This window comes from Ornithorhynchus anatinus, chromosome 14 (assembly GCF_004115215.2).
Source record: "Ornithorhynchus anatinus isolate Pmale09 chromosome 14, mOrnAna1.pri.v4, whole genome shotgun sequence".
In the NCBI taxonomy this organism is placed as follows: Eukaryota; Metazoa; Chordata; class Mammalia; order Monotremata; family Ornithorhynchidae; genus Ornithorhynchus; species Ornithorhynchus anatinus.
The window spans coordinates 47,848,284-47,859,073 of NC_041741.1; the positions used below are offsets into that span (position 1 = coordinate 47,848,284).

Here is a 10,790-nt window from a genome sequence, read left to right on the forward strand (position 1 = left end):
GAGCACGCACGTACACACACACACTCACCACATACACACACATCCGCACACCCTCTACCTGGGTCTTCCACAGCAGCAGAGCCGTACCGACGATGCTCAGGATGGCCAGGAGAGAGGTAGAGGTGATGAGTAGGAATTTTCTGGCACTCGCGGGGGGTTCTTTGTACCCAGAATCTATGAGGAGAGAGAGCAACGGGGAGACAAAAGACTTAGGAAAGATGATCTTCACGCCCACTTGGTTCTCAAGTCAGCAGCCGGGCAGGGACTCCCTTCCCTTTGAACGCCGGCACTTGTTCGTTCTTTTATGAATGAGTTGAAGCGGTCCCGAGATGAAGAGCGATAGCACCAGCTAGCAGCCGTCCTAGTCGTCGTAGCAGTAGCCACGGCATTTATTGTTAGTGTGGCATTTGGGAAGCTCTTACTGTATGCCGGGCTCCATACTAAGCTCTGGGGTAGATGAGATATAATCGGATTGGACATAGTCCCTGTCCCACGTAGGGCTCACGGTCTTTATTCCCATTTTACCAGTGAGGGAACTGAGGCACAGATAAGTGAAGGGACTAGCCCAAGGTCACATGGCAGGCAAGTGGCGGAGCAGGGATTTGGACCCAGGTCTTTCTGACTCCCAGGCCCAAGCTCTCTCTCACCCTGCTTCTCATTGCATTTATTGCACACTCATTTAAAAATAATAATGAGGGGGAGGAGGAGGGAGAAGAGAAGGAAGAGGACAAGGAAGGAGAATAATAACAATAATAATCGGGATATTTGTTAAGCGCTTATTAGGTACCCAGCACTGTACTAAGCACTAGGGTAGTTATGAGTTCATCGGGTCAGATACAGTCCCTGTCCCACATGGTGCTCATGGTCTAAGCGGGAGGGAGATGGGTTTTTAATCTACACTGTACGGATGATGAGGCCCAGAGAAGTGAAGTGACTTGCCCAGGGTCACAGAGCAGGCAAGTGATGGATCATGGATTAAAGCCCAGATCCTCTGTCTCCCAGGCCCAGTCTCTCTCCTCTAGGCCACACCGCTTCTCATTTGGTGTAGTGCACTCTACTAGAGGCTTTGAAAGAACCAAATAAAGAAGTAACACATTCCCTACCCATATAGAGCTTATAAATTCATGGGGGTGGCAAACATAAAAAGCATTTACAGCTGGACTGGCTGAAATAAATGTCCACGTACACATCCATACACGAGGTCTAAGGAGGGAGAAAAGAATGCCATTTTTGGGTAAGGACAATGGTCTAGCCAATCCAGTATTCTGCTTCTGCCAGTGATATTATTCTATCAGTTAAGCACTTACAAGGGGTCAAACACTATTCTAAGAGCCAGGGTCGATACAAGATAATCAGGTCAGGCTCTATCGCTGTCCCACACAGGACTCACAGTCTGAACAAGAGCAAGAACAGTTACAGAATCGCCATTTTACAGATGAGGACAGTTAGGAACTGAGAAGCTAATGGCTTGCATCCAAGGTCACACAGAATACAAATGGCGGAGCCGGGATTAGAACCCAGATCCTATGACATCCAGGCTCAAGCTCAAGCGTTGGGGTATATGCGAGGTAACCAGAACGTCCTACGAGGGGCTCACAGTCTTCATCCCCATTTTACAAATGAGGTCACTGAGGCACAGAGAAGTGAAGTGACTTGCCCAAAGTCACACAGCTTACAAGTGGCGGAGTCGGGATTAGAACCCACGACCTCTGACTCCCAAGCCCATGCTCTTTCCACTAAGTCGAACAGTGCTTGGCACATAGAAAGTGCTCAACAAATACCATCACTATTTTTATTATGATATGTATTATTAGTTATAAGCTCTTTCCTCTAGGCCACGCAGATTTTCACACAAATCCTGGTAAGCAAATGTTCTCCACCGGTTTTAATCCCGCTCCGACCTTGTGTGAACTTGGGCAAGTCCCTTCACTTCTTTTTGCCTCAGTTTTCTCAACTGTACAATGGGGATTAAATATCTGTTCTCCCTCCTACCCTGACTGTGAACGCTGTGTGGGACAGGGATTGACCTGATTAATTTGTATCTACCCCAGTGCTTAGAACAGTGAAGTGCTTAACAAATGCCATTACAAAAACAACAAAAAAAAAGAGGGGAGGGTAAAACCTGGCCCACCTTAGGGAATTGGCAGGTTCCACTTGACCTTGGGAGATCTCCTCGATGTTGGCCAAGGCAGGGTTGGGGGGAGCGGAACTCACCTCTGACAAGGATGAAGACGCCTTTTCCTTTCTTCTTGGTTCCGGGCCACTTCACCTGGCAGTAGTAGGTCCCGGTAGCCGAGGCGTTATGGAATGGGCCAACGGGAAACGAGCAGTCTGTCGTATGGGTCTGGTTCTCGGGGCCAGGGCTCGCTTGGCAGGGGACGTTCACCTCTCGGCTTTGCTGGCCTCGGGGGTCTGTTTGATAGTAGCTGACCTGGAAGGTCTTGTAAGTGTTGGTGTTGGGGTAGGTGATCGCACACTTGAATGTCACTTGAAAGGGAACCGCGTCAACCAGGATAGGGGGCATCTTCTCCACCACGGACTGCCCTCCTGTAGGTGAGAAGGCACGGGATGGCTGTCTGCATCTACAACGGCCCGCTCGTATTTATCAATCCTATTTTGTGAGGGCTTACTGCGTGCGGAGCACTGTACTAAGCAACATGGCCCAGTGGAAAGACCCCGGCCCCGGGAGTCGGAAGGACCTGGGTCGTAATCCTGACTCCGCCATCTGATGATGATGATGGTATTTGTTAAGCACTTACTATGTGCCAGGCACTGTACTAAGCGCTGGGGTGGATACGAGCAATTCAAGTTAGACACAGTCCCTGTCCCATGTGGGGCTCACAGCTTCGATCTTCATTTCACAGATGAGATAACTGAGGCACACAGAAGTGAAGTGACTTGCTCGAGATCACACAGCAGACAAGAGGTGGAGCCAGGATTAGAACCCATGACCTTCTGACTCCCGGGCCCGTGTTCTATCCACCATGCCATGCTGCTTTTCACTTGTCTGCTGTGTGACCGTGGGCAAGTCACTTCAGTTCTCTGGGCCTCAATTCCCTCCTCTGTAAAATGGGGATTGAGACTGTAAGCCCCATGTGGGATAGGGACTGTTTCCAACCCAATTTGCTTGTATCCTCCTTAGCACTAAATACAGTGCTTGGCACACAGTAAGTTCTTACAAAGACCACAATTTTTATCAAGAAGCAGCATGGCTTAGTAGAAAGAGCCCGGGCTTGGGAGTCAGAGGTCATGGGTTCTAATCCCGGCTCCGCCACTTAATAATAATGTTAATAATGTTGGTATTTGTTAAGCGCTTACTATGTGCAGAGCACTGTTCTAAGCGCTGGGGTAGACACAGGGGAATCAGGATGTCCCACGTGGGGCTCACAGTCTTAATCCCCATTTTACAGATGAGGTAACTGAGGCACAGAGAAGTTAAGTGACTTGCCCACAGTCACACAGCTGACTAGTGGCAGAGCTGGGATTCGAACTCATGACCTCTGACTCCAAAGCCCGGGCTCTTTCCACTGAGCCACGCTGCTTCTCAAGGTGTCACACACACTTATAAGGTGTGTGACTTTAGGCAAGTCACTTCACTTCTCTGTGCCTCAGTGACCTCATTTGTAAAATGGGGATGAAGACTGTGAGCCCCTCGTGGGTCAACCTAATTACCTTGTATCTACCCCAGAGCTTAGAACAGTGCTTGGCACATAGTAAGCGCTTAACAAATACCATCATCATCATTATAATATGTATTATCAGTTATAAATATTTCCAGGTCCATCTCCTCACATTAGAGTGAAAACTCCTTGTGGGCAGGGAGACGTCTTCTGCTTCTGTCCTATCTCCGAAGTGTCTGGTATAGTACCTTGCCTTGGGTGCTCAATAGATATCATTACTATTATTAGTACGGGAAGGTTAATTTAGAAATGACTCTAATAACTGAACTGATTTTTTGATCATATTACAAATCGTATTACAAAAAAAGGGATAATGCTGACTGTCCTGGTTATTTTTTGTGTTTATTCCAAGAAATGGGATCATTAACATGCGTGACATAGAAATTCCAGATCCAATCTCTGAGAAAATCTTGGGGAAATGATGAAACTTGATGAAACCTCTGGACCCACCTCCCCCAGATTTTTCCCCCAGCCACCCCCAAAAAAATCCCCAGTAGAGAAGCAAATTAAGGCTAGTTGTTAGGCTGTATATTTAGAGCACCTGGATCAAATATAACTAATGATATTTTTAGATTTATATACTGAAATACCTTTCCTCCAGATAACTCTAAAGTTCTCTACCGACATCTTTCTTTGAGAAGCTCAAAATGCCTTTTTACATCATTATCTTGTTCCTCCTCCAACCTTATTATTGAAGGAAAAGCATGGTTGCTTCTGCCTGAATTCTCCAAATAAGTGCCTCAATTATCTACTTCCCTGGGCTTGGGTAGACAGTCGTAGAACCAGCATATGAACCTGGAGCTTCCAATTTATTATTCCCCCATCTTCTACCCGCAAGAGCTCTTTATGCTATTTACGCACCCCCCCCCCCACTCAGCCCAAATGGGTTCTAATTGTTGAGGAAGAACAAAATATTGCCCCTGGCTCAAGCCTCAGCCAGCTTAGTGTTACAGGAAGGTGAAGAAAACCCCACCGCAAGCCCATCGAAACCTTCTCCTGCTCAGAAACATGTCCACCAGTCCATTTTCACTTTTTTATTTTATTGGTATCTGTGAGATGCTTATTAAACGCCAGTCACTGTACTAAGCACTGGGGTAGATAAAAGATAATCAGGTCGGACATCGTCCCTGTCCCACACAGGACTCACAGTGCCAATCCCCATTTAACAGATGAGGTAACTGAGGCAAAGGGAAGTGAAGTGACTTGCCCAAGGTCACATAGCATGTCTTCCCAGTGTCCCATCCATTTAGAAGCAGCATGGCCTAGTGGGTAGAGCACAGGCCTGGGAATCAGAAGGACCTGGGTTCTAATCCTGGATCTGCCCCTTTAAACCTGGCTCTGCCATGTCTGTTGTGTGACCTTGGGCAAGTCACTTAACTTCTCTGTCCCTCAAGTACCTCATCTGTAAAATGGGGATTCAATACTTGTTCTTCCTCCTACTCAGACTGTGAGTCCCATGTGGGACAGGGACTATGTCCAACCCGATTAACTTGTGTCTACCCCAGAGTTTAAGAACAGTGAGTGGCATATAGTAAGCGCCTAACAAGTAGCATTATAATTATTATTTTAACTGGCTTTGTCCACCAGGTTCTGGACCTGATCTAGCCCTGGGCCCAGTCCTTAGCGCTCTGCTTCTCTTTCTAGATAGTCTGCCAATTCGATATTTTCCTTGGAAAATTTCTCTCCCCACTTAGTCTGATCTTGGATAGGTAAATGCATTCAGTGAGTGCGATCTGGATACCCAGCTTAAAAACAGGGACAGTTCACACGAAATACGTCTGCGTCTGCTTTCCCCGGAGGCAAGAGAAAACGCTACAGTAAACAAAAAGTGTCCATCATTTTTTTTTTAATGTTGAGGGAAGAGAAATGATATCAAATTAATGCAAAGCTAACCAGCTGTATTTTTAAAAAGCAGCAGGCCCGGCGATTTCAGCTCCCGGCTGCCCTCCCAAGGCAACAGAACAAGTTTCATTTCTGGTGTATCTCTTTGCCAAGGTATTTGGAGATGTGGCATTTTCTGCTGTAAAAACCTGTCGTTAAGCCTATCGACTCTCAATCATTCAACCCAAACTAATAAAATTCCAGACCACAGTTTTTCAAATCTAAAAGTATCGTTCTCATTTTTTTTCTTAAATTATAAATTCATAGTCATCCTATATGGGATGAGTGGGAAGAAATGTTTTCCCTAAAATTAAAATATGACTAGATTTGCTAGTTGGAAAAGGGGTAAAAGTAATTATGGTATTTTCAAGCATTTCTCTGAGTTATGGGGGCGTCTAAGTTAAGGGGTCTCCTTCTAGACTCTAAATTCATTACGTGTAGGGAATGGGTCTACTAATTCTGTTGAAGGGTACTCTCCCAAGCTCTAAGCACAGTGCTGAGCATAGAGTAAGCCTTCAGTAAATTTATAGATTTGTTTAATCCCAAATTTTGAGAGATTATAAAGAGAGAAGTTTCAGGACAAAACCCCTCAAATAATGTCCTCAGTGGATCAGAGAAACAGTGGTACTTTCACATACTTTAATTTGTGAACTCCATTTATTCATTGATGTATATGTTTTATCTACTCTTACAATTAGAAGACGTAGTTAGATCTTTCTTCCCGCTCCCTTTGGGTGGGTTCAATTTATATCTGCCTGATTCCCCTATTAGATTGAGGAGTAGCATGGTCTAGCGGGTAGCTCACCAGCCTGGAAGTCAGAAGGGCTCGAGTTTTAATCCTGGCTCCTCCCCTTGCCTTCCATGTGACCTGGGGCAAGTCACAACTTCTCTGCACCTCAGTTACCCCATCTGTAAAATGGGGATTGACTGTGAGCACTATGTGGAACAAGGACTTTGTCCAACCCAATTGCCTTTTATCTATCCCAGCGCATAATGTACGGCCTGGCACATAGTAAGTGCTTAACAAACACCATTAAAAGAAAAAAAAGAACCTCAAGGACAAGTCTGGGTCTTTTTCTTCAATTGTTCTCTCCCAGACATTTACTACAGTGACCTGTTCATTGGTGACGCTCAATAAATCCTATTGAACTGAATTAAATGCTGGATATTTTGAAAGCAGAGTGACCTAGTGGAAAGAGAACAGGGCTGGGATTGAAAGGATTTGGATTTTAAGCTCAGCTCCTTCCCTTGTCCGCTGTGTGACCTTGGGCAAGTCACTTAACCTCTCCTTGCCGCAGTTACCTCATCTGTAAAATGGGGATTAAGACTGAGCCCCATGTGAGACAGGGATTGTCTTGTATCTATCCCAATGCTTAGTACAGTAACTGGTCCATAATACGTGCTTAACAAATACTATTAAAAGAAAAAAAAGCTAAGGTGTTCAGCCTGGGCAATTAGTTTTAAACATAATGGCGGAAGAGGATTGGAGGGGGATCTATCCAGGACAAAACTCCTCTCCTCTCCTCTCCTCACCATCTCATTAATAGGGAAGTCCAACAAACTGATAATGAAGCAAAAGGCGTCTCACTTCTAACTAGCCATTTCAGAGGTGTCCGCTTCCTGCCCCGCTGACTCTAGTTTCCTGTCCATTGCTGAAATGAAGGAACTTGTCAGTGAAGCAGCCCTGTACTTTCTCCAGTGTGATGGTTACCCAGCTTTATCGTCCCAGCAGCTCACACCCCAAGCTTCCCCTCGGTCAGTCAAACGAAGCACCAAGAGGAGGACGTGAGAAAATCATGGGCAGGCCCACGTTGCAGCGACACAGATCTCTGAGAGGCAGGGTACAGAGATGGGCGATGGGCGGACTTTTGGAGCTGCAGACAGCTTCCCCACTGTAAAAGGGGAAAACCAATTTCCCAGCTCATCTAACTGATGTTGCAAGAATGGAAGAAAATAGCCGTTGTCATTTGCAGACTGAGAGGGTTTCGAAAGGCTTTTTTCACAGAGGATGCAAAAGCAAGGGCTCAGCAGAAGAAAGCAGAACAGGAGCTGGGTCCCAGACCGGCTGAACAATTGTCTTTAGAGCCTGGGCTCTCGGATTCCCCGTGACACGGCTTGCCTCTTGCTGGAAGGGCTACGCTAGAGGGAATTCAATCAGAGACTGAAAGCGGCTTGTGGGCAGGGATCATGTCTGCCAACTCTCTTGTACAGTACCTTCCCAAGTGCTTACTATTGTGCTCTCTGCACCCAGTAAGTGCTCATAAATACCATGGATTGATTGATAGGTGCCAACTTTTCATTTTGGGTGTTGGGGGAGGAGAGGAGGCAGTGATTTTAGTGGACTGGGAACAGGCTTCAAAGAACTTGGGGTCAGAAGTCTGCCACTTTGGGCTTTTTCATCCCTGACTGGAAATCCTCCTAGAATGAGCATGTCTGGTAGTCCAAACCCAAAACTGGGATGTGGGGGTGTAGGGGGGGGGATTTTCTCCCATTGCCCCCTTGGAGTGAGCATCTATTAAGATCACCTGCATGATCAGAATGAAGTAGGCCCAGAACCAAGCAGAGGTAGGATGCAGCAGGATCTAGTGGATAGGGTGCCGTCCTGGCACTTGCTTTCTAATCCTGGCTCAGCCACTCGCCTGCTGTAGGACCTTGGGCAAGTCACTTAACTGCTCTATGCCTCAGTTACCTCATCTGTAAAATGGAGATTAAGAATGTGAGCCCCATGTGGGACAGGGACTGTGACGAACCCGATTTGCTCATATCTACCCCAGCGCTTCGTAGAGTGCCTGGCACATGGCAAGTGCTTAACAAATACCACAATTATCGTTATTATTACCACCATCGGACAGCACCTTTTCCCTCTGGAAGATGGAGTGAATGGAATCCGTGTCATTTATCTACCAGAAGCATTGTACAGAAGTAGAAGTAGAGCACAGATCTGGGAATCAGAAGGACCTGAGTTCTAATCCCAGCTCCGCCCCGTGTCTGCTATGTGACCTTGGGGAAGTTGCTTCACTTCTCTGGCCCTCAGTTTCCTCAAACGGGGAGTAAGACTGTGAGACCCATGTGGGACAGGGACTGTGTCCAACCTGATTAACTCGTGTCTACCCCGGCGCTTAGAATAGTGCCAGGACCCTAATAAGCACTTCACAAATACCACAATTATCATCATTATTACCGCCGTGGGATAGCACCTTTTCCCTCTGCAGGCCGAAGAGACTGGAATCCAAGTCATTCATCTACCGGACAAAGGGATCCCAGTGGACTTGGATGAAGCTGCATCTCTGGTTCATGGGAAGCCTCTCACAGCTGTGAGGTAAAATCCCCAGAGTTGGGGGCGTGGCTACTAGTGGGCTAACAGAAGAATACATTCTTCACTACCTTCTGAACGGTGGGTCACCACGCTGACCTAAAAGCTGGAAGGAATAGCAGCATGGCATAGTGGCTAGAGCATGAGCCTGGAAGTCAGAGGATCTGGATTGTAATCCCAGCTCTGCCACTTGTCTGTTGTGTGGGCTTGGACAAGCCGCTTCACTTCTCTGGGCCTCAGTTACCTCACCTATAAAATGGGGATTGAGACTGGGAGCCCCATTTGAGGCAGGAAATTGTGTCCAACCTGATTTGCTCATATCCACCCCAGTGCTTTTTACAGAACCTGGTACACAGAAAGCGCTTACCAAATACCACAATTATTATTATTATTATGGAGTAGAATGGAAGCAAGACCAGGTAGATAGACCATGGCCTAGTGGATAGAGCACGGTCCTGGGAGTCAGAAGGACCTGGGTTCTCACTGTGAGCCAGGAATGTGTCTATCCATCCTGTTAAACTGTTGTATTGTACTCTCCCAAGTGCTCAGTACAGTGCTCTGCACCTAGTAAACACTCAATAAACACCACCGATAGATTGATTCGAATCCCAGCTCCACCACTCTCTGCTCTGTGACTCTAGGCAATTAGTTTCACTTCCTTGGGCCTCATTTACCTCATCCAGAAAAATGGGAATGGAGGTTGTGAGTACCATGTGGGACGCGGACTATATCCAACCTGATTATCTTGTATATCCCCCAGCTCTTAGTACAGTACCTGGAACAGAGTGAGAGCCTAACAAATAACATTTTTAAAAAAAGACACTCTCTCCAAGAGCCTCCAACCCAGAGAATGGAACTTTTACCTCCTCGCTGAAGCAGCCACAGGAGCAGAGCCAAGAAGATGAGTCTGGAGACCATGGTGGGCTCAGGGGGAAGGCCGAGGCCTGAGGCTGGAAGAAAGCATCTGTCCCCGAAGAAAGCCGCCCGGCAGCTCCTTCACGGCCTAGGGCTTCGGGTCCCCTCCTTCCTCTTCGGTTCTTCCTTCTCAGGTCATAAGAGGGGGAAGAGAGAACAGCTGTTTCAGATGGACACAATTTCCCTTCACTTTCCAGTTAAGTGCCTCCCCCTTGCGCAGGTCCCTTTTCTCCCCGCCTCCATCTGCCCTGCCTGTCAGCACCCGAATGGCAAAGATCGTCATTATGATTATTATAATGGTATTTGTTAGGTTTATAATGGTATTTGTTAGGTGTTTACTTAATGCTTAGAGAAGCAGTGTGGCTCAGTGGAAAGAGCACGGGCTTGGGAGTCAGAGGTCATGAGTTCGAATCCCGGATCTGCCACTTGTCGGCTGTGTGACTGTGGGCAAGTCACTTAACTTCTCTGGGCCTCAGTTACCTCATCTGTAAAATGGGGATTAACTGTGAGCCTCACGTGGGACAACTTGATTACCCTGTATCTACCCCAGCGCTTAGAACAGTGCTCTGCACATAGTAAGCGCTTAACAAATACCAACATCATTATTATTATTACTACTGTGTGCCAGGCACGGATCTGTGTGCCAGACGCGATCCCTGTCCCACATGGGGCTCCCAGTCTTAATCCCCACTTTAAAGATGAGAGAAATGAGGCCCAGAGAAGGGAAGTGACTTGCCCAAGGTGACCCGCAGACTAGTGGTGGAGCCTGTGCTCTCTGTTCTTGTCTGGACCAACTGTATGGGGTGGGGGGGCGGGGGAGACCACCCCCTGGAAACCTTGGCCATGTTGGCCTGGGGCCAAATCAAAACTCACTTGGAGAAAATAGTTGAAGTAAAGAGAAGTCCAGTCAATTGTGATTAATGAGCTTGAGAGCTTCCCGTGTGCAGAGTACTGTACTAAGCACATGGGAGAGTTCAATACAACAATAAGCAAACACATTC

At 47.0% G+C, this 10,790-nt stretch overlaps 1 protein-coding gene across 1 annotated transcript in view; it reads right to left on the minus strand.

Moving 5' to 3' along the window:
- Window positions 1-9,958, minus strand: part of NFAM1 (NFAT activating protein with ITAM motif 1) — a 31,847-nt gene extending 21,889 nt beyond the window's left edge. Inside the window, exons 1-3 of the mRNA XM_029079144.2 lie at window positions 9,738-9,958; window positions 2,215-2,547; window positions 59-174 (exon numbers count right to left, since the gene is read on the minus strand). Of these exons, the coding sequence (XP_028934977.1) occupies window positions 59-174; window positions 2,215-2,547; window positions 9,738-9,792 (504 nt within the window). The 5' untranslated portion in view covers window positions 9,793-9,958. The remainder of the gene's footprint in view (window positions 1-58; window positions 175-2,214; window positions 2,548-9,737) is intronic.
- Between the last annotated feature and the right edge of the window lie 832 nt (window positions 9,959-10,790).